Consider the following 25,159-nt stretch of genomic DNA (forward strand, 5'->3'; position numbering starts at 1 on the left):
CAGGAGGGGAAGGTCGAGGCTGGCGAAGAGACGCGTGCTGGACGTGGGACTAACGCCACAGCACGTAGGTGGTGCCCCCTCCATTATTGTTACTTCTTAAAAATGCGTGATAAAGCAGCGAAGTGTTGTACTTGAGGTGGTAGATGCGGTAAGGGAGGGTAAGAGCAAATGAGGAGCTTTGGACATCGGGAGGAATTTCTTCACAGAAGGAGTGGTTAGACACTGGAATGAGCTGTCCAGGGAGGTGGTGCAGTCACAGTCCCTGGAGGTGTTTAAGGAAAGACTGGACGTGGCACTCATGCCATGGTCTCGTTGGCATGGTGATGTTCTGTTCGATTATAGGTTGGACTCGATGATCCCAGAGGTCTTTTCCAACCTGTAAATTTATTCTGTGATTCTGTAGCTGTGCAAATAATGCATGGCTGGATGAAGAGAGCACGTGGTTGGAGAGACAATTCCAGAGGACAACTACCCAGGCTGCCCATTGCCTGCATACCTGTATATGTTGTCTAACTTCATATGATCCTGCATATGTTATCTTACTTCACACAATCTGTGGTTTCCAGGCATCAGTTAAGCGTGGTTTTTTCTTTTTTCTTTTTTCTTTTTTTTTTTATTTAAGTCTGTGTCACTGCTCATGCAAAATACACATTGCTGGAGATGTCACACAGCTTCCAGGCTCCTAACTGTTGAGTTGGGACTAGAAGTGAAGATAAGCACTGAAAACATGAGTCTCTGAGGGATATTACTAGGATACTCTACTACTACATGTTCACTGCAGTGCTTTTAAATAAGTTTGTATGAAAGATGCCATTTACGGGTTGTACCCATGCTTTATGTTTTGGGCTCAATAACCACTGGGCCCATAGCCCAATAAAAGCCTCATCAGTATGATAGGGATCGGCATAATTCAGTTATTAATTCCATTTTAAAAGCTAGAATTAGCCCTCTCCTTTTTTTTTTCTGATTATTATATGTTATCAGCATAAAAAAAAAAACAAACCAAACACAAGTATGTAAAAATGCCTGGGTTCTGAATAGTGACAAGGTTGCAGTGTGTGGTTTCTCAACACTCGGCATCAAAGGTGTGTGCAGTATTGGTTCTGAACTGTTTCAGACTAATAGGTAAGACACTTAGGACAAAGTGGGTAACTCCTAGTGGATACTTAGAAGTGCTCCTAACTGCCTTTGGTGAAAGGTTTAATCCAGTCATTGAGTGCTTAGGATATGTTTTGCTAGCTTAGCGATCTCAGTGTTCTGCTGTTTGGTCTCAGAGGCTTGTAGTAATTGACAGGACTTCAGCTACTCAGGCCATACTCTGCTTAGAATGTTTTGGCAGTCTAAAGGGGTATACTATTGTAGGCAGTGTTCAGATATTGTAATTTTGAAATTAACTGCCTGATTATTTTTCTTAATTTTGTTTTAGATGTCTAATTAGGGAGGAAAAATTGGATTCCCCATCAAACACAACTGCTCTCATGCAAACTTTAGCAGTGCATCTGTAAGAAAAATATGGACTTGGGATCACATTCCACTCTAAGTGGTAAGTAGTTGCCAGTCATTAAATTATGATAATAATATCTGCTAACTGAAAAGAATTCACATTTATGACCAAAGGTGAAAAGTTTTCTGGTTCAGTAATGATAACCTGAGGCATTTAATTCCTCATAGGTATATACCTTTAAGAGTCAGATTTGCTTTCTTGAAAAATTGGCATGTTGAAAAGTGGTTGCAGTATATAATGATGCAGAATTTCAACTTTCTTTTTCACATTAATACAAGCTTTTTTTACCTCCTGGTAAGGTAAAGTCTACAGATGGGGACAGAGGTCACAATATAGGCTTTAAAACCAGAGCTGAAATAACACAAGGACACTGAATATTTGTAATATAGATATTTTAGTAACTAATTTGTGATATTTAAAAGATTGGTAATACTCCTTAAGTTAGTTGTGACAATTGTTTACACAAGACTGACAGAACCTCCTGCATTGTCTCTCATTCCATTTTGCAGAGTATAAGATATGTTATTTTACCATTCTTTACTTTCAGAAGGGGTTGCCTAGGAACAGTGTTCCGATAAGCCTCATTAATTTTAACTTGTGTCACCTTTAACGTCTGGCCACCTTTTTATCTCACCAAAAATCAGTCCAATTCATGCCTTGGAGAAGTAAAAAATATGTTACACCCTACCCCTCCCCCTTTTGATAATTGAAAATGGTAACATGTGATAGTAAACACAGTAGGAACGTGACTCTTGAAGGCACCATTTTACAATCCAACTGGATTTTTTTTTTAAAATACAAGACAATGCTGTTCTGATTTTTTTAAAAACCTTTCATACACACTTGCCTATTTTTTCATTCTCTCATGAGTGGTGAACAGAATTTGACCCAACAACACACAACCTTTTGACTTTTTGGCAGTAACAGGTGGCAAGGTCAGCAAAGATCAGACTGTTCAGGGAGATAAAACACAAACACTGCCAGCAGGATCAGCTGAGGAGTGTTTGGGGCACATCAGATCATAGTTGCCCTCCTCATTTTGAAAGCAGATTGTGAGATGGAGTTTGCAGAACAAGTAGAGCAAGACTCTGGACTGAAATTGAACAAAAATAGAAGAATTAAATTGTAAGTGCACATGTGAGTTGGATCATTCACAGTTAATACGGTAATATTAGAAAGCTGCGTTACATGGACCATCTTTTTCAGTCTGTTCCTGTTGGCATGGAAGGTGGTTTTTTAGAAATTAAATCAGAAGAGCATTTGTTACCACATCATACATAAATTATACATGAAAATACATTGTTCTGGGCAAACACATTTATATTAAGTAGCCCTATCTATACAATAATGTGGTCATGTTGGAGGCTTAACTTCGTCGCGATAAATTTAGAATTTCACCCGCAGCTTTCCCACCCCATTCTGCTGGAAACAGCTGTGCGTGCGCAGCGTGGCGCGATGCACCTGTGGCTGCAGCCCCGCTGCTGTAGCCGAAGCCTTGGCCCTGTTACAGCCACCTCGCCCGCTTTCCCCGTGGGGAGATCAATCCCCGAGAATATCGCGGCTTTGGAAACACCGTTTCCAGGCTGCCGCGGGTCGGAGGTCAGGCGCGGCAGCGGCGCGAAACCGAAAGTGAGCGGCCGGCGGGCCCGTGGCGGCCCCGCCGCTCGCCCGCCCCCGCGGGCCCCCGCCCGCTCCCTCCCTTCCCATGAGCGCCTCCGAGCCACCGGCCCTCAGCATGTCGGAGAGTTTCGAAAGCGGTGCCCCCGTGCCAGCCGCGGCCCGGGCCCGGGGAGGGGGCGCGCCCGGAAAGAGACGGCAGCGGCGGGGCCCTGCCCCGGGCAGCGGCTGCCCGCGGCTCGGGCCGGCCGAAGGAGCATCAGCATTTCCAAGCGGCGGCCTCTTCCCGCAGCAAGGAACCATTGCGGCCTCCGAAGACGGCGCCGCTGGGCACCGGGATGGCAGGTACGGGCCAACACCCCCCCTTCCTTTTTCCTGGGGCACCTGCCCGGCTCCTGGCGGCGCCGCACGGGGGTTGGGCGGCGCGGGGGCACCGGCACCTGTCCGCGGGAGGGTGGTCCCGTTCCTCAGTGCCCGAGCCGTGCACCGCGCTGAGGCCGGGTCGGCGTGGGAAGCCCTGGGGAGCCGGGGGACACCTGGCTGACTAGGGAGGGGTGAGAGGAATGAAACGGAAGAGAAACAAGTGGTGCACAGCAGAGTCGCCCACTACCTGCTGACCGATGCCCAGCCCATCCCCCAGCAGTGGCAACTCCTGGCCGACCCCCCCACAGTTTATACACTGAATATCGAATTCTATGGAATGGACTATCCCTTTGGCCAGTCCAGGTCAGTTGTCTGGTCTATGCTGCCTCCTGGCTTTTTGTGCACCTTCTTGCTGTCAGAGCATGGGAAAGTGAAAGTCCGTGATTTAAATTAAGCACTGTTTAGCGATACCCAGAACATCAGCATGTTGACTGATTAGTCTCATACTGAATCCAAAACATAGCACTGTACCAGCTACCAGGAAGAAAATTAACTCTGTCCCAGCTGAAACCAGGACACTGGGTTATGGACCTGGCCCAGGTAAAGGTGTGATGTAGTGCAGCTGCTTGCAACACTCTCTGTCCTTCCCCTCCTCTGTTCTCCCACATCTGAGTGTGCTTTTTATCCATCTGTTAATCTGACCACAGATGGTCTCAGCCTTCCCCCTATTGAAGAATTCCAGCCTAAAGGTTTGCACAAAAATAAACCCAACCCAACAGTAACACAAAGCACTGTCTGTTGGTCAGCTTTTTCAGGAAGGTATCAGGTTCTGTTTTCAATAAACTTATGAGCTAATCTCTAATGATATGTTTGGAAAATATCATTTTAAAAACACCTTAAGCTGGATGTTTTGGCAAATAGTGTATGAGAACAATGATAGCTAAGTGTCTCTGAGCATTGTTAAAAATAAATTGCTGAAAATTTATTTCATTTATTAACCTTCCAAAGTCTTGAATTTGTATTTGAAATCTATGAAAAACCGCAGGATGAGCAAACGTACCATAAGAAGATTTACTTAGGTTAGCTCTTCCAGAAAACATGTTTTCACAGGAGAGAAGAGCTCTTTTTTTTTCTTTCTTCTCCCTTTTTTTTTTGGTCCTCTTCATTTTCCATTGCATAGAAAGACATCTAGAGTGTGCTCAAATGAAAACTTTACCGTATTTAAGAAAAATAATAAAAACTATGTATTTAAAGTAAACTTGAAAGTATATTTACAGGAAAATTATATTTTAAGCAAAAATGTATTCTGAGTTTACTCTGTGTGAATACATACTAGTTTAGTGATTTCTAAGACAAGTTGTTAACAAAAATTTTTCAGAACACCTGCAAAAGACGGGATTTCCATCTGGATCAGAAGATAAAGCTTCAGTTCTTGATTCTGGACCAGAAATGACTGAACCTCAGTTGGCTGTGGCTTCTGTGGTAACATCAAAGCTGTCTGTTAAAGCACCTGAATTTTATCCACCAGGGTACAACCAGAATTTCAATCAGAATTTCACAGTGAGTATTTTAACATCTTCCTTAGTATATGCCTATTTCCTTATATTCCAGTTAACAATGTTTTCTTGAGATCTTTTATATCAGATAATTTGAATTTTGCGTTTGCTGAAGAGACTGCAAAAATTGTCACAATAACCTCCAGAGTCACAGCCAGAATGTTAAGTGGTAATGAGCAAATATTATGGTGTACGTGAGAGCCTTTAGTGTGCGATATTTTGCCAAGGCTTGCTGCAGGTAACCACATTCCTTGTTGGTTACACCAAGCATTGGTTACATCTAGCATGAGAGTAAGCTGGATTTTTGGTGACTGTCTCTGTTGTAGTGACATCTACGCTGCATTTTCATTAAAAGCTATGCTGCATTTTCATGCAGAGTTCACAGGCTTTTGAAGAAGGTGCGGGGGAAAGCTTGAACTTTAGCTTTTATGAGCACAGGCTTTGCTTTTCCTGAATTTCCTGTGCCACAGGTGTGATTCGTCATGACTGCCTAAGTCAGTGTATCATCATGTGTCTTTTAATTTCTTCAGTGCTGTTGTATCACCAAAGGACAAAAAAATAGGGTTACACTCATTACTAGCAGTTACTTGCCCACACACCTAATTGGAAGTACATTTCCAGCTAGACTAAAGGTGATCTCGGATCAATATTGTAGATACATCATGTAACAGAAGTTGGTACTTTTATTTTCTACTCCGTTGTCTTCCATGTTGCTGCTTCAGTAGTTCTGCACCAGGGAAGATCTGTGTGAATTCTCGGAATATCGTTTTGTTACACAAGCGGGCAAACTCTGGTACTATAACTAAACAGGTGGGAACTATTACTTTTACAAATATAATCAAGTGATAAAAAAACAACGATGCTGAAGCAAATAGATTTTTTAATAACTTGTATAAAAATACTTTATTTGAATGCTAAATATGGAGGTTTGGTGTTTTGAAATCTTTTACTCACCGGTAAAATTGATGTTACCTTTATGTTACCAGCTTTACCAGCTTACTGAATATGATTACTCTCTTGGATAATACAAGCCTACTGCCCATATAGAACTGTTAACAAAATGCCAATGTGAATATGGTTCAGTGAATCTAGGGGAAAAATAACTACTTTGCCCCAGTAGAGGTTACATGGTTTCTAAAAAAAGTATTTTAGTTTCAAGACAAAAAAAAAAGGCCCTTTTGAATGGTATACATAGTGCTCACTTAAAATTGCAAAGTTTCAAGGCCAACAATGTTGCTTTTCAGCTGTTTTGCAAAAACACACAAGCACGGGGGAGTTCCTGGTTGCTATGTTGTGGGAATAAGCTATGAATGTGACTCATCTATTAATAAAAATACCTCTTGAAATGTTAGCAAAACCTAGAATGCTTATTTTAAAGTATGTTGCAGGGACTTTATTCAGAATATACTAGGCATAAAACAGTTTTATTTCAGACTTTCATCCTTTGCTGTTACAAAATATTGTGTTTTTTACTTTAATGACTGAATTAATTTCATAAACCGGCCTCACTTGCAGTAAAAATAGGAAATTTTAGCACACTTTATTATTACACAGATTTTGACCGTGAGTTTTTAAAATTTGAATCAAGACAGTTTTGAGAAACTTTTCTCTCTCTCTGAATTAAAATTAGTACTTTTTAGCTTTCATTTATAAAGTTCCCTGGAATTTTTATGTCTGAAAGCTTGAATTTCTCATATAAAATATACAGTGGTTTTGCTATTAAACATTTATTGTTTTAGAAATAGTGCTGATTTATTATTTGATTGTACATTATTATAATTACCATATGTGTCCATATAACGTTTGATTATTAGATCAGTTATTTCCAGTCAGTTCTGTTACTCAAAACTATCTTTTAGCTGTGAAGATAGTTTAAGGGGTACAGCATACAATGCTTACTAGAATTTTCTGAGGAACTTTACCAGGGCTTTGGAGAAAGGCCTTCACAGACTTCTGTTTGCACACAGGGTCCAACCCATCAGAAATTGTAGATGTCTACAGTAGACCAGAGAACGGCATAATGACACTCTCACTTAATAGTTTGAGGAGTGAGACTTTTATTATTTTAGGATTCCACAATCCTTCCCTCCTGCCTTTTTTTTTTTTTATTTCAATTAATTTCCAAAAGAAGGCCAAGCATAAGAATGCCACTTAACCTCATTCAGCATGTATAGGTTGTTTTGTATATGCAACAGTCTTAGTACTTGAATTTGCAATAACTTTATTGTAAACTTGTTAAGTGCATATAATCTGAAGGGAAAAAAAGCTTGTTCCGAAGAAGTCCAAAGAGAAATCAAGTCAATGATTAGTTACTAAGTTCCTAAGTGAAAACGTGAATTTACTAGATAGAGGAAGATGCTAAGCAGCATATGTACAGAAACTGAGTCCAAGAGCAGATTTGGCTCATGAATCTTTTCTGTAGACTTTCTGTTTTATCTTTATGTAAATCAGAGGAGTTTTAGTACCTATTTAGTCTTCTATTCTTATATTTGTAAACTTGTGAAGTGACACTTAATAGAAGAGAAGCAAACCTATAATCTTTTAATTGGTGACCCCTTTGTTGTGAATAATCCAGGATCCCATCCTATAGCTCTCAAACATTAGGGAGAACAATTAGCACTGGCTTGATGGAGAAATTACTGATATTAATGAAAAATTTCTGGTTGACTTCCGTGGCTTGGAATCATAGATTTGTAATGAACATGCAATCTTGCAGGTTTCTGTTAGCCAACTTCTACTAAAAATATTCAGGAGCCATTTGCTGTATTTGTCTTGCGTTGATACAGTGTATGATGCTATCTTTATGTTAAATCTTAAACTCTGACAATGAGAAATGCATGTAGTTTATGTCTAGAAGTCACTGGGCTAAATTCAGTTAGTTTTTAAGGTATGAAGTGTAAGTAATTTAGCAATATACAACCTTATTATCATATTTGGATTACTCATTTTTCTCTCCCATTTGTTCAGTTCCCTGGCATAATTACTAAAACCTAGGCTTCTTTTGGAGTCACATAATTAGTACAGATATATGAACATGGCACAGAGTTTAGCCTCTGTGTTTAGCCTATTAATTACAAAATGGAAGTAGGAGTATATGGGGACACCAGTACACCAAATGGTACTGGAGTCTCTTACGTTCATTCTCCAAGACTGAATTCTTACCAAGTGTGTATAAGAGGAAGACACTTTCCTCTCTGCTGATGGGGATCTCATAACAATCTCGAGACTGTCAGAAAGAGCAGCTTCTTTTATTAGCTACAGCTAATTGCAATTGCTGAAGCCTGGCTGGAGAGTTTTGAAACAGGTTGTTTGCAGAGATGCTAGTTCAGCTTTATATGAATAAGCTGCAATAGTTGCACAGTAATGTAACAGTGCTGTGGAATAAAATAGTTTTAAGTTTACTGTACAGAACTCTTACTGGGCTGTCTGAAATTACCTTGTAAAAATTGATTTCCTTTAGCAACATGGAGTGTTTAGCAAGTCACACATATGCCTGTTAGCCTTTACTTTTTGGTTTTATAAGCTCTAAGCAATTAGAATCATAGAATACTTTAGGTTGAAAAGGACCTCCCAAAACTCCTGTGCTTCAATCCTAAGCTCAGATCAGGTTGTTGAAGGCTTTATCCTTGTGGGTAGTAACAGTTTGCTATTATTTCCATAAACCCATATTTTTTTTCCTATTTCTGATGGGCAGCATTAAATAACTTCTACTTGATTAAACATCATAGGAAATCTTTCTAGTTTTACTGTTGTTACATCAATGTGTCCCCCACCTCACTAGCTTAGAGTTGTATAACCTTATGACATGTATCTGGGGAATTTTGGAAAGTCTACTTTTTTTCCCACGCATTCTTCACAAGTCATGAAATTAATGTCAGTACTTGATTTTCAGCAGTGTGTATCTGTCTTTCACAGTTCATACTGAGATAAAAATTTTCACAGATCCATGTTGCTTTACAGTAGACGAGAGATGGAGGCATTTTGAAGATAAAGTAAATGAAAACCCCTCATTAAGGAAGAGGGAGAATATACTTATAAACCTTGTTGCTTTACGTACACTATGTAAAGAAGGAATCTTTTATCATTTTAACTCATTTTTTCATTGCAGTAGATACTACACTTTAAACATTTTTAAATAGTAGATCAGTTGAGAATTCTGATACTCTTTTTTACTTTTATGTCTTGAATTGCTAATTGTAAGTTGTTTTTTAGCAGTCCCTTTTCAGGCTTCATCTGACACTTCTGAAATCTATCAGATGCTTTTCACAATCATTTGTGTAGTGTGACAAAGTGAATTATTTGTACTGTGTTACTACTAGTGACATCACAAATTGTGCTGCTTTTTTTTGCTATTCCCCTCATATATCACATCATAATAATTTGTAACAGTATTGACATTGGATACTTATATACATTCATTTTTGAATGGACAAAATCATCATTCCTCTGTCCCATCGGTGGGAGCATAAGCAATTGATGAAGTGATATTGTTCTAGCCCCTCCTTTCTTTAGGGAACAGGTGTGTTTACTGTCTGGTTTTTAACCTCAGGACCTGCAAATGAATGCAATGCCATTTGAATAGTTTCATTTCATGCCTTGTAATCTTTCATCTATTGCCAAGTGCTGCAAATATGCTGACTTTAAAATATCAGTTTTCCTGGTTATACTTTCTACATGGAAACACAACACTGTATTTATTGTATTTCTTCAATTTCTCCCCCTTCTTTTGGAGTACTGTACACACTAAGTCCAAAATACTTTGTTTCAGATTTTCAGTTTTTTACTTCTACAGTTCATGTATCCACAATACAGTTTGTGTGCACATCAGGAATGGGTGTTGAGCCTCGGTTTGGTAGTCCTACCCTTAACAGATACTTACTTTGTTAATTAATCTTGCACTCAACTTGGGAAACTGATTTCTGTTTAATCCATCTTTTGATGTGTTTTGCTGGAAGACCCTAATGTCTCTAAAATACCTAGTTAAGATGATAAGACTACAAGAGCTTTGTGATATGGTGAGGTCTGTGCTCTGTAAAAATGTTGAAGCGAACTGTGTAATCAAGTATACAGAGACTCAAAACTGGGGGCTGTATGGTTACTTCTGGAGATAGTAAGTGTGACAGAATTTTTCAAGGTTCTTCTTAAGAGGTTGGTATATTCTTTCACTTCTACAGGATTCTTCCTTTGAAGATAGATATGATGGCTATCTGACTTTAGCAGAATATGTACAAGACTTCCTAAATCACCTCACTGAGCAGCCAGGTTGTTTTGAAACTGAAATAGAGCATTTTGCTGAGGCACTGAATGGCTGGGTCACTACAGATGAAGCTTTACAAGAACTTGTTGAACTCATCTACCAGCAGGTAGTCTGTGTATTCTGTCTTATAACAGAGATATTATGCCTCTGTTACATAGTGTCCAAGAATGTGTGCCGGTATTATTTGTTACCTCATTGTATTTTAATGGTTTGATCCCCCACCCCCCCTCAGACTGAAACATACAGGGAAAGATTTTGCTCAATAAGGTGAAATGGTAGCTCAAATGTGGGTTACCTATCTTGTATACACTTCCCCAGCTTGCTGTTTCCTTTTTTATGTATTTGTAGATCTTGGTAAAATACTACAGTTGAAGTTATGGTGCTTAATTAAAGAAGGTTATATTTGAAACTCTTAAGCAATGTCAGACTTTTTATTCTATCCTGCAAAAAAAATTCTTCATAATCCTAAAATCTTCTTAATTCCATGTTATTTAAAAAAAATAAGTTAATACCTACTGTACACATCACCTCTTGGGAAATGGTTCTTTATAGACAGGCTTTTTGCTTTAATTTGGAATATACCTATTTCAGAACAGCATAACTGGAGAAGAGGAAAGCTCATCTGAGAGTAACTAGGTCCAGTCCCATTGATGGCCATGGAAATGAGGACAGAGACCTTGAGCTGAACTCTGTACTAATTGGGGGAGCCATTGGAAAGAACAGCTTAATAGGTGTTGCTTAGCAAATGAGCTGCTGTTGCTGTCTTTTGGGCTCACTGCACAGAATGAAGCCACGCTTCTGCTTGCTATTTATTACATTGGGTGTCTCACCCTTTCATGGGTTTGTTGCTTTCAAGTTCTACCTTGAATGCTCTTTTATTCAAGAGCAGATACCTGCAGAATATTTTAATCTGGAGTATGTAAAAGTGGAATGACTGGTTGGTCATTGTACAGAACTGTAGAGTTTCAAGTTTCTCATTATTATACAAAATTAATGCACATTTAATTGAAGACACTTTAGTTAGACATTAAGATCACCAGTTGCTGAACAGTAGAAAAATTACTTCATTCCCATCCTTTATTTGAACCCATGGAGGATAGTTATAAAAGGATGAAAATATTCCATATAAGTTCACTGAGGAAAAAAAGAGGAATTTATGCTATTTTTAACTTCTTGTATTTTAAATACATTGACTCTCATCTAATGTAACTTAAAAACAAGTCCAGCATTAGGGGTTTACCGTGTCTTCCTCAGCTGAGAAGTCCAGTGTTACCAGTCTGAAATTATGTGAAAAATACAACTTAGTGCAAAAAAACTGTGCTACTATCCCAAAGTATGTAATTTTAGATTTGTTGTATGTCAGGATAGGATAGTGTTTAAGCATAAGTCAACTATACTTATTATTATTCTGCCTTGAGCAGAAGCCCAGATACTTGTTTCCTGGCTTAGCACAACACAGTTAAAATTGCTGAAGTTTATATGTGTCTGCTTTAGTGATGTTAATTTAACCCAACTAAGCAGGTTTACATTGCTCCTTGAGAAAGTATGTGTCTTTGAAAAAGTGTTTTAATGTCCAGTGTTGATTTTTTTGTATAAGAGTTTGTAAGTGACCTTCAGACGCTTTTTGGCTGTAGGTCACAATGCAGAAGTAGAGTTGAAGATATATGGCATAATGGTGATTGTTTTCTTAGAGTCACAAAATCACAGTAAAATGAACCTTGAAGTGCTGAAATGCATATAGTGAAGTGTTGATGAGACACAAAAATGAACATGGCAAATAGTAATTGTTAATCATTACTCTTCTGCTCTTCAGTTGTCTAATCAACTGTAACTAAGCACAGATTTCAAAAAAGCTTTTAAAGGTATTTCCTGATAGCTTAATCATTAGTTTTATGAATAATTTATTTTTTCCATTTTTATTTCGGAAGGCCACATCTGTCCCAAATTTTTCCTACATGGGAGCACGGTTGTGTAACTATCTATCTCACCATCTAACCATTAGTCCACAAAGTGGGAACTTCCGACAGTTGTTACTTCAAAGGTCAGTATCAGCAGGTCACTTGAAGCCTGTTACTCTCTTACATGTCTTTCTGTTTTGTAAAGAATTAGTATACACAAAACAAATGAAGCACCATGCAGTTGCTCACCACCCACTCCACCCACCCATCCCCAACCAGTTCCTGAACAGCAGACCCCAGCCAGCTTTATCCCAAGTTTATATGCTGAGCATGAAGCCACATGGAATGGAACATCCCTGTGGTCACTTGAGGTCAGTTCTCCTGACTGTCTGCTTTCAACTTCTTGTGCCACCCCGGCCTCCTCACTGGTGGGGTAGGATGAGAAGCAGAAAAGTCTTTGATGTAGTGTAAACACTGCAAAGCAGCAGCTAAAACCAGGACATACAGAGGCTGAAAATACTCATTTTCCCCTTGTTTCATTGCTTTCAAAATTAATGCTTTTAGGTTTTTTAACTCTGTGTGTTACTTGGAAATGAAAGGAAATCCCTGTGTATGTTGGATTTCCTGGTTCCTGAGTTTTGAAGCAAACCCAGTAGATAACATTCATTTTAGCACACTGAAGCCATGAATTCAAAGTTGCTTAGGTTTTTGTTGCTAATATGGTTGAAATTGAGAGAAGAGAGGGTGTGTGCAGATAAACAACCCTACAATGTGACCATAGAGAGATCCTCTTCTGTTTCTCAGCAAAGTTTCTACCTGAAATTTCAGCTCTTTAGATTTCTCACTTTCTCCGCTATTTTTGAATCCATTACACAATCATTGAGAATACATTAGAATTTGTCTGGCCTTCCTTTTATCTCAATTATTTTTTAAGTTTGTTTTTGGACTGCCATGTAAACTTGTATAGTTTTGGCACAGTTGCTGAATACTAGAAAAATTACTTCATTGCCATATTGTCTGAATCCTGTGTATTTATATTTAAATTATAGAATGATAGAATGGTTTGGGTTGGAAGGGACCTTAAAGATCATCTAGTTCCAACACCCCTCCTGTGGGCAGGGAATCTCCCACAAGGATGCTCAAAGCCCTACTCCACCTGGCCCTGAGCAGTTTCCAGGGATGGGACATCCACAGCTTCTCCGGGCAACCTGTTTCAGTGCCTCACCACCCTCACAGTGAAGAATTTCTTCCTAGTATCTAATCTAAACCTGCCCTCTTTAAGTTTGAAGCCATTCCCTCTTGTCCTATCACTACATGCCTTTGTGAAAAGTCAATCTCCAGCTTTCTTACAGGCTCCTTGTAGGTACTGGAAGGTGCTATAAGGTGTCACCAAAGCCTTCTCTTCTCTAGGCTGAACAATCCCAAATCTCTCAGCCTGTCTTCGTAGGAAGGGTGCTCGGGCCCTGTGATCAACTTAGTGGCTCTCATCTGGACTTTCTCAACGTGTCTGTGTCCGTATGTTGGTGACCCCAGAGCTAAATGCAGGGCTCCAGTTGGGGTCTCATGAGAGGAGAGTAGAATCTCCTGTCCAGGTGGCCACACTGCTTTGGATGCAGCCCAGGACATGGTTGGCTTTCTGTGCCGCAAGTGTTACTGTCATGTTGAACTTCTCATCAACCAACACCCCCAAGTCCTCCGCAGGGCTGTTCTCAACCACTTCTTTGCCCAGTCTGTACTTGTGCTTGGAATTGCCCTGACCCACATGCAGAACCTTACACCTGGCCTTGTTGAACTTCATGAGTTGCCCAGACCACCTCTCAAACCTGTCAAGATCCCACTGTGTGCCATCCCTTCCCTCTGGAATATCACTTGCACCACTCAGCTCAGTGTCCTGAATTGTGTATCACTGTCATTTAAAATGGCGAGATAAAGAATTTATTAAATAAGTGTAAAGGCATCTAAGACAACATGGGCAGCGTCCTGAAGGGGGGAACATGTCTATTTCTGTGGACATTTGACTGCCTGTGTTAGCGTTACACATTCTCAAACGATATTCTAATATATAAATTATTTAACTGTCTTCATTTCTACATGTTGTAAATTGCTCTGTTTCATTTTGCTGCGTCAGATATCTTACTGCTTAAACACGTAATCATATGTATTGTCTAAAGGGATGAAAATCCGCTGTTACTTTGTGAAGGCCTCATATCCCTCACACATCACACTCCCCAGCATTCAGCATGTAACAGTTTCCATGCAGGTCATAAGTTCTCATCATTCCCTTAAATGAGTATCATGTTACATATGTTAGAATGGTTATAGATAATATGATTTTGTTTTAATATTTACAGGTGTCGAACAGAGTATGAAAACAGAAATGAAGCTACCAAAGGTGATGAGGCTACTAAAAAACAATTTCATTCCTTTGTGCTGTTCTTAGCTGAACTTTACCTTAACTTAGAGGTAAGAAGAAAATTGTATGTCAATTGGTTCTTTGTTATTTTTTTGTTTTGTTTTTAGGTAAACACTGAACTGAAATACTTTGAGGTGTTTTTTTAAAGGCAGAGGGGAGTAAAGTAAAAGAACTTTAGAACAGTTTCATTATAATGCGTTTGTCCAAGAAACATACAACAATCAAAAAAAAATCATTAGAAGAGAAGTGTATAGAAATTAAAGTGTAAGAATCCATAGAAAGAACTGACCATAAAACACCTCTGAAATTAAGCTTTTGACATTAAACTTTTTCTTTTACTGGCAAAACCCCCATATGACTATACTTAACCAACACGTGAAATGTTACAGCCTAGCAGAAGCAGATCAGGATCAATAACCCATGTAATTCAGTATTAAGACATTAATAGGAGGTGTTAAGAAACCCTTGAGAATGATGTGGAAATCCTCAAAATGACGAATTAAAAATGGAGACCTTTAAAGATAGATGTCTCTTCTGATGGTTGACTCCGTGGCTTATGCATGAAGCATGAAATCTTGTATTGGTTTTCTGTATTTGTGATATGTACAAAAAAGTCTACAGAATTTTCTTTTACGACTGTGTATTCACTAAGTGCTGTAGTGTACTTAAAAATATACTTTTGACTTGATTATTTCAATGGTTTGATTTAAGCAGACACTATAAAAATGTTCTGCTGCCATGAGGAAAATCATTCTCTGACTCTTCAATTTCTGTTCATAAGTGGTCCTTGAAATCTACTTTTCACTTGCTAGAAGGAAAAAAGAAAGATGTGCAAAGAGTTTGAAGGAGAGGGAGTTGTCCACTTGTGGAATTTACCATACTCTGTGGAGTATACTATTTATCTTTAAACCATTTTCTGTAATTTTTTAAATACATAAAGAATACCTTCTGGAAGTAAGCCACCACAGCTGTAAAAAATACATAATGTAGTGTGGAAAAGAGCATGGAGTTCTGAGAATTTGATATTTGGTGGACCATTGGGGAGGCATTTGGTAGCTTTTCTTAGCAATTTGTTAGCAGAGAAACAAATGCTAGACATGCATTGTTATTTCAGAATTGTAAGGATAGTGCTTAAGGTAAGTTCAGTGATGACACCAGGCTATGTGGTGCACTCAACGTGCTGGAGAGAAGGGATGCCATCCAGAGGCACCAAGACAGGCTCGAGAGGTAGGCCTGTGTGAACAAGGCCAAGTGCAAGGTCCTGCAGCTGGGTCAGGCTGTCAGTTAGTCAAGAGCAGCCCTGCCAAGAAGGACTTGGGTGTTGGTGGACAAGGAGCTCAACGTGACCCAGCAATGTGCACTTGCAGCACCGAAAGCCAATTACATCCTGGGCTGCATCAAAAGAAGTGTGGCCAGCAGGTCGAGGATGATCTAGATGACCTTTAAAGGTCCCTTCTAACCCAAACCATTCTATGATTCTGTGAAAATCTGCATTCTAAAATGGTTGCAGTATTTAGCACGTTCTTCCCACTGTGGATATCAACTATGTTGATTGCAAAACAAACCACACAGCATTCAAAAGAGAAAATGTGCCTAGACTAATTTCTAAAACTCAAGTCTTTTAAATGTGGGTTTTTTTTTTTAATATATATTTTTCAGATTAAAGGAACAAGGGGACAGGTAACACGAGCAGAAATTCTTCAAGAAGGCCTTCGGGAATTACTAAATGCACTCTTCTCTAATCCTGTGGACAGTAATTTGATATGTGCAGTGAAACTCCTGAAGGTGAGACAGTACTATAATCATGGTTTTTAACCTTCCTAGCTTTGGGAACAGCAGGGTAAACTGCAAATGAGGAAATATTTACAGGGTTTTATGCATTACGTCATTAGCAGAGCAAGCTACTTTTATTTGTTTTCCTTAATACCATTACAAAATTGAACCAGTAAGAAAATGGTGCTCTAAAAATGAATTCAAGACCATTTGTGTATGAACAAGAGAAATAAAACTGAAGCTAAGGTTCAAAGGAGTAAACAGTCCCTCCAGGTCTTATTTTGCTGCTTCCGGTGTGGGAAAAAACTGTAACCAGCTTGGATGAATTGTGGAATCTTGGGTGTGTTGTATGTTCTGAAGGACACTGGGCAATTAGGGTCCACCACTTTTTTGCAAAAGATTCTTGATATCTGTTATTTTATTCTGTTTTGTCTGTGTCATTACTGTTATAGAAATATATATATTTGTCTTTCATGATGAAAACAAACCTCTTTGCTTGTAAGTTTTACTTTTTTTTTTTTAAAAAATGTTACCCTCTATGCAGGGAGAAACTGTTATCATCACTGGTATTGTTATACTCATAGTTGGGAAAACACAGTTTATTTTAGGAATGAAAGTTGGGTGCTAGACATTTTTTTCTGAAGATTTTTGGTTGACTTGTTTGTTTCTCCTCATTCTTTACCCTTCCTCATTCTCCACTGTTTCTCAGCCTCTTCTGGCTTGAATTTCAATTCTGACAGCTTCTTTTTGATATGGTAAATAGAAAGTAAGGAAGAGAGATATTTTCAGTTTAAAACCTTCATTTGATGTTTGGATGTTTAAGCAGGTTGCTTCATAGCAAGTGTGAGGTTGTGCTCAATGAGCACATTCGCTTCTGTGGTCAGTCATTACGTGGACAGTGCTTCCCTGAGGGCAAGGCCACACACAGTACACAAATGCAGTGCTGTTTTTCAGTCATTTTCCAATGAAGGTGGAGATTTGGCTTGACAGCATTCATTCTGAAAAAAACCAAGAGTGATCTAGATCATTTTGACACACTACAGTATTTAAAAGGTGTTACAGAACAAAGAGACTCTTTTTTAATGCGCATATTTTCTGGTGTCTTACAGTGTCTACAAATGTTGAGTTCACAGGTAGCTAGACTTGGCTATCTCATAAAACCTTGGTTTTACTACTAAAGCAACAATGGTCTTATCTTCTCATTTTAATACAGTGATACAGTTTTTCACCTTTTTGCTGTATAATGTTTATTTTTAATGAATCATCTTGATGCTATTACCTAATTATCTAGGATCAAGGTAGGACAACAGTAGAATAGTGTGAATACCAAACAAATGCTGACCAATGTATCTTGCATTTATCTTAGGATTTTATCCCTTTGTATCATCAGGTGCCATTTCAAGCATTTTCTATCATGTAATATTTATGGTGAGAAGATCAGGGATTACTATTAACTTTGGTCATAGTGGCAAACCAGTTTTTTTCTTATTTAACTCTTGAAGTTATAAATACTAAAATACTCAATGAAGTACCTATTCTTGTAGTAAAAGGCCTTCATCCACAGCAGTTCTATGCTTTAGACTGCTGCTAAAGCTTTCTCAGCAACAGCTTTAGCCTCACAGACTTTATGTATTAAAGTTTGGGGTGGCTTGATCAGATAATTCTGGTCTCCTCTATATATACCCAGATGAAATTCTCTGTGATGCTACCCAAGTTGACTGCAGTGTTTCTACAGTTTATTAATAAACTATTTGTTCTCATGTAAGCTGGTGGCATCAGCTGCAAAAATAAAGTTTCCTTTGTCACAGTATGTACTTAAATCAAGTAAGATCTGACTGCTGTCACTGCAGAGTTGTTTCAAAGTCATATTTCAAGACTGAAAAAAGTGGTTGTGAACTTCTAGGTAACATATACCTCTACTGGACATAGAGTTACTATGCTGTCTGTAGTTTAAAATAAGCTATTATGAGATCTATTAATCTGTTTAACAAAGAGATGTAGGCAATGGGGAGCTTCAGCCCTCACATAGTCACCTAATGCATCTAAGCGTCGTGAATTGTTACAGAATCTCTTAAGTTGCCAGTTTATTAAGGTTTTCTGATTTTCTTTAAAAAGAAATACTAATCCCTTGTCTTTAGTTGACAGGCTCAGTTTTAGAAGATGCCTGGAAAGAAAAAGGAAAGAGTGATATGGAGGAAGTGATTCAGAGAATTGAAAATGTTGTGTTGGATGCAAGCTGTAGCAGGTGAGAAGATAAACTTATGTGCAGTGTTTTGTTTATATTGAACAGAACAACTTGAAAATCTTCAAGAATAATAACAGGTCCAAAAAATTATCTTTACTTTTATTTACTAAAAATAACATGATGTTTAGGTCATTTCCCATGTAAAAAAAGAGAAGGTATTTTTCAGTTGAAGAGGTGTGTGGATTTTTTATTTTGTTTTGTGAAGGGTTTTTTGATTTTTTTTTTTTTTCTTTTAACAGAGGTGCATATTCCACTCTATTTTTATTTTTTTTAACCTTTTAGGTCTTGAAATCTTCCATAAGTGCTTTAGGGTCTAAATGCAAGTATATACAAAGAGACAATAGTGGCCATATCTCATAGTTCATACTTTTAAATCTGAATTTAACAGCATTAAATATATACAAACAGTATTAAATATGTAGCAGTATCAAATACCTACAAACCACTATACATGTAGAGGCAAAATGAAATATGCTTTGTGGTTTTGTTTTGTTTTTCTTTTTCTTCTGGATAACACACCTTTTTGCCAGATGTCTTTACTGTGGTCTAGAAAAAAGTGAGTGGTTGACTAACGTATTAGTAATGTACTAGTGGCTGACTAATCAACTGTGTGCATGGGGTTGTCTGATTCTGCTGTGCTTCATCCTCAACTTCTTGAAACTCACTAAAAACCTGTAGTAGGTTCAGACACTGATCTCTTGCCATATGGAGAGGAGGCCAAGAGGTAGCTCATATCATCTGTGGGTTGTAATTGAGCTGCCCCCAAGGAGGATGAGAAAAATTTTGCTTTCAGGAATCAAAATTGATGGCACAAGCTGAGATTTCAAAGACACAGAACAACGAACTCATTTGAATTGAGAAAACAAAAAAAAAATTTATTTATTTATGTATTCCTTAATGAGACTCTTCTCCATAGACGTGCTTAAAAGAAGGCAATTTCTCTTATTTTAGGGATGAAATGGGTGTAGGTATCTAACATACTGGGGACATTATTTCTCACTGTTAACTACAACATTTCAGTACAATGAGGAGGGCTAAAGTTGGGAGCATAGAATAAATGGTTAAAGTAAAATTTGAAGATCATCCCCCTGTTACTACCAGTATTTTCCTTTTATCAGAAAAGCATTTGTTCCTCAGCTTGTGCTGCAAGGTGCGATATCCCAATAAAAACTATAACAATTTCCTTTTTCATATAAGCTCCTTACTTAACAGCAGAGAAAGTGGAGAGGGTGAGGATCTCATAATTGACACATAAAGCATCTATACTTGCAGGTGAAGAATTTAACTTAAAATTTTGTCCTTTCTAGAACATTTTTTGGAGTGATTTAACTATCTTGTATTGCACAGTAAGAGAAGCCCAATTACTTGCTTGGCACAAAACATTGTAACTTTTGTAGTGGTTTTCTTTATTTCAGAGATGTAAAACATAAGCTTCTGAAACTAGTAGAACTGCGATCTAGTAACTGGGGTAGAGTTCATGGAACAACTTCACATACAGAAGCTACCCCTGAAAATGACCCCAACTATTTTATGGTAAGAATACATGGCCATTTCAGTTTCTTAAATTAATTTGATTCATAAATAGTCACATTACTCAAAACTACAAACAGCTGTCTCTGAATAGGTATAACTTTCTGTTTGACTTTATTCTTAGAATGAGCCAACATTTTACACATCTGATGGTGTTCCTTTCACTGCAGCAGACCCAGGTATGTCACAAGTTTAGTTTTACCTGCCTTCTCAATCATTTTCAAAAAGTTGTAGTTAAGTTTATGGCTTGCTGAAGTTCTTCAAACATCTGAAACTTAGACAACTTACAAGACTAAAATCTGTCTGAATTCCTGGTTTTGTGGAACACATGCTTTATTCTGCATTAAAAGAAGGTAAGATGTTTGAAAGGGAGAATGTACATTTGAGTTCATATAGTTCAGAAGAATTTGTGCAATAGTCCTCAGCACTCAGTCTCTCCAGGAAGCCAGAAATATTCAAATCTTCTTCTGTTTATCCATTGTTTGTGGCAAAAGGGATTTTCTTCCTTCGTTTCTTTGTTATCTGTAATCTGAGCACAATGTGGCACGGCATCATTTGATGTAAAGACATCTGTCACTACCTTTACAGTTCTGTGGGAAGTTAGGCATCAGTCTTAGAGGTCAAATCATGTTCTGAGAAAACACTGTAGGGGGAGGTTTTCCTGTTAATATGTTTCATGACATTCATGGTATCATTAACCTATTTTCAAAGTTTATAGATGTATATTACTCAATCTTATTTTTACTTCACCAGATTATCAAGAAGAATACCAAGAGCTGCTTGAAAGAGAGGATTTGTTTCCATATTATGAAGAAAATGGAGCAGATCTATTAGGACCTGGGGATATGTATGTTTTCTTTTTTAGGAATATATTTTTTTAATAATAGTTATTTTTACTGCAATTCTGTGATACTGCAGAATTAGGATTCCAATCTTGACAAAAGTGAAATTAAATAAGATAATTGTTACTTAGTTCTACAGTGGATGTGTTTGTTTGGGTGTAAATTGGATTGTAATCACACAAGTTTGAAACCAATTTCATATTTATCCAATTGAGTAGGATAGTTACATTTCAAATGTTAATGCACATATACAAACAAACTTCTGCATTTTAAAAAAATTTGCAATCAAAATGGAGCACCAAGCCTTGAAGTGTTTGTTGTGAGGCAACCTAAATTCATTTGACTGATGTACATAAACATCTCAGCTAGAGATAATTACTGAATTTTCAGTCTTTCAAAGGAAGGAATTTAAATTTCTCTCCTCAGCACAAGCAGTGCTGAATTAAAGGGCTTTTCAGTATTCCTGTAGAGCAAGGAAAGCAAAGGGGGAAGCAATAGGTGAAAATGTAGTCTGACTTTTGTGGTGTCAGTTTATAAGAAAGAAATATGTAAAATAACTAAAAGAATATGGTCTAAACTAAGTTGTTCTGAGCTTTGGACACACAGAGAAGGACTTACAGATCATGATTTGACACCCAAGAACATGTTCTGTATTGTGTTTATGTGTGGTAAGAGTGCAAGCCTGGATTGATATTTGTGTTAGTAAATTAGAAAACTTTTAGATTGTGCCTAACTGTGGGGAGTGGCAACTTCAGAAGATAAATAAGAGATGTCATCAGAAATCAACAAGCTCATACAGAGGTATCAAAAAAAGACCCATGTGAACCTCTGTGCTTAGAAGAATAAATGCAAATTGGAGCAGACAGCAGTTAAAAACACAGCAAATCCAAAGAGTGACTCTGAGTCAACTTTAAAGCAAGGTGACTGTAACCTTCTTTGTTGAAGGCTTAAGAAAAGCTTAGACAAATGTCTGCTGATTCTCTGTCAGCTATTTCTCATGACTGACATCAGGGAGGAGGGTTCTGTGTGAGGGTTCTGCCTTCTGCAGCCTACGCTTCTGCAAGAAAAAAGGAACAAATAAATATGTAGATTGTTTTTTCAGTGCACAGGCTGGAGTAAAAAACCTTTTCATACACATTTTCTATGGCTTGCTGAGGTTTTCTGTGAAACACATTTATGGCCTCTGTGCAGATCAGACATGCCGATTCCATTGTTTAGAACTGAGAGACAGAAAGTAGTAAACTGAGCACCTGAAATTAATGCGCACTTCTGGAGAGTCAGTAGCTGCTGACTCAATTTTTTAAGGCTGTTTAGAATTACATACACTATCATGTTCAAGCTACAACTCTATTGTCCTAGTCTATGGTTAGGACATTAGATATAGAGAAAACCGGGAACACACAAGTTACTTCCCAGTATACTGTGGGGGGAAAGAAAGCTGAAGTGATGCCCATCACTCCCTGGCTTTATTTTGAAATGCTGTAGTAGTCTCCATTGTGTGCAATACTTACATAATTAATGGGATCCAGTCTTTCCTTTGACCTAAATAAGACTGATCTTTTCTGAAAGTCCAGCTACCCTGTAATACAAGGTAGTATAACGCAGGTGCAGTAGGGAGCCTCCTTTTAAATATGAACAAACGGGAGCACAGGGTTTCTATATGAACATATTCCTTGAGCTAGCATGTTGGTAGCTAATGTGTTGGTAATTATGTTTTTTGTTAATATATCAGTATAGATGCATTAGTAAATTATGGGAAGTTTGGATTGCATGATTGTGTTTTCTGTCATATTGGGAACTAATTCTGTCTTTTAAACTGGGCAGCAGAAGATCTAAAAAGGTGACAAACACTGTAGGTATTTGTACACATCTATGCTGCTTTTGAGGTTTCTGTTTATTTGTTTTCCTAGTACCCATTATTTTTTCTTCTTCATCCCCCTTTAAAAATAATCTCATAAATACTGTCATTTATAAAGCTTTGTTTTATTCTTGACATCTACACAAATGATTTTCAAAATCTGTATGTAAACTTAACACCTTTGGTGATTTTTTTTTTCTTTAGGTATTTTGACGAGATTGATGATGAGATGGATCCAGAAATTGAAGAAGCATATGAAAAATTCTGTCTAGAATCAGAACATGAGAGAAAACAGTGAGATGTTACATATTAATGTTAGTTTATTAAACCTGTTTAGGTATAGTTAGAGTACAGGGGGACACAAAATATTTGTACCAAAATGAGGAACTTTAGTTTCTTCAAGTACTAAAGTTATACAATTTCCATTTTGTTTAACAGAATCTGCCAAAAATTGTAAACTTATGCCCTGTAACTTAAAATGTTGTGTATATATCATAGTTTATTTTATGAATAATGTTTTTTGAACAATGTTTTGGCTGCAATAAAAATTATTTAGAAGTTATAATTGAAATTAAAGTTTAATGGGGATTTGTCCCATAAAATTTCCCTTGAGGGAGAAAGGGAAAGAATAATGATCTGAATTTGCTTGCTTGTTTGCTTTAGTATATATTGGGGATATACTCATTCTATTTACCATATACCGTATATGTTGTATTTGATTCCTTCCCTTCCCCCCAACAAGAGTGTGATTGAAATAAGGAAAAAATTAATTTTTTTTGTAGATCACAATCATGAGAAGTGGTTTGTGAGAGTTTTGTTTTGTGTATGGATTTTTGTTTTGTTTATTTCTGTTTTATTACTCTTCTAAAACATGTATGGGTGAGGTCTGGACTTTTTTTTTTCCCCCTGGAATAAATGTTATATGTTGATATGTGAAAAAGCAAGCAGTATTTTGGAAGTGAGGTGCTTTCAAGATCTTTGGTTCAGATAAGCTCATTGTCAAATTTACAAGCAAAAACTATGCTGTAATTTGTTGTGTTCTTCGAGACTACAATAATGTGGTTATGTTTGAATCCATGCTTCTCGAGCGTACATGCAGTGCTCTTTTCTCTTCTTATTTTGTTTTCAGTGATGTATCTAACATGTCTAACCTTCTGACAACGCTTGTAACTTCCTTTATTCTTCTAATTTTATGTAGTTTGATTTAATTTTGTAATTGGAGTAAATTCATTTATTTCATAAATGTTAACATTCTGAAGCCAACTGCTCTTTTTTGGACTCCATATAATCATGTTAGTTTTCCTAGGATGCTCCACTGGTTTTATTGCCAAACTCACTTTGTTTCCTGTTACCTATACTAGTTAGACTGAATAGAAAAACTTACCAAGAACAGATGCAAATATTCCCAGAAGTTACCTACCATAAAGAACACACATTGTAAATATGCATGTAAATAATTCTGATAATATTTCACTGTTATTTGTTTGATTAAATAAGTTGTGCATCTGCTAATACAGTGAGCACTGTTTTTTGGATGGTTATTTAACATACTTATTTAGGTTGGAGTTTTGGAAAATAAAATTTAACTAGCTTTGTTTCCTTTGGTATAATTTCACTACTTTATCCTTTTGCTTTAAAACAAAAATTAATTTTGACCTCCTTCTATAGATCCTTTGCCCAACACTCCTTTTTTTTCTTCAAAGTACACAGTGGCAGAGACTCTTAATAATCTTTTAATACTCACTGGAAAAATAAAATGTATCAAAAGGCAGTATGGTCTTAAGGACTGTATTAGCGTTTCAAAGTCTGAAATCCAGAAACTATAAATGTGAAAATTAGCTGATTTTCACACATGCGTTTGCTCATTGAGCATAATTTTCATACAAAATTTGTAATCCAAATATAGGTCAGACTTTCTGCTGACCTTATAAGCAGATGTCTTCTGGAAAACATATTTACTCAAAACTAAAAGTCCCAAGCAATTTGGGCCTTTTAAAAGTCCCATACATGCTTTACAGTTAAGTAATAGTGACTTAGAGGGACTCCACTTTTCATATTTGTTTTGCATCTGTTGTGATGAGTCTTCTTTTTCTGTAAAGTAGCTCTCAGGTTCCAGATGTACTCTGTCAGCTTGTGGAGACAGTTCATCTTGCATGTAGATAAGAAGTGTGCCAAATCAACCTGTATTATTAAAATGTTGAGAACTAGGAATTGTATATATGAAGCCACTCAGGTCAAGTTTGCAACATAAGCTTTTCCATCCACCAGAAATACTGGAAAATCATGAAGTGAGACTTTTGTTC

The 25,159-nt window shown here is 37.5% G+C and overlaps 1 protein-coding gene across 1 annotated transcript; it reads left to right on the top strand.

Moving 5' to 3' along the window:
• The first annotated feature begins 3,239 nt into the window (after positions 1-3,239).
• PAIP1 (poly(A) binding protein interacting protein 1) lies at positions 3,240-24,454 on the top strand. Its single transcript, XM_008932074.3, is given in 12 exon segments — positions 3,240-3,308; positions 3,310-3,466; positions 4,863-5,044; positions 10,215-10,403; positions 12,226-12,338; positions 14,547-14,658; positions 16,268-16,393; positions 18,520-18,626; positions 20,042-20,159; positions 20,281-20,335; positions 20,910-21,003; positions 23,061-24,454. Coding segments are annotated over 12 exon segments (1,416 nt in total). The 3' UTR covers positions 23,155-24,454.
• Positions 24,455-25,159: the final 705 nt, after the last annotated feature.

Source organism: Manacus vitellinus, unplaced genomic scaffold (genome assembly GCF_001715985.3).
Source record: "Manacus vitellinus isolate BGI_N305 unplaced genomic scaffold, ASM171598v3 scaffold_36_pilon, whole genome shotgun sequence".
NCBI lineage: Eukaryota > Metazoa > Chordata > Aves > Passeriformes > Pipridae > Manacus > Manacus vitellinus.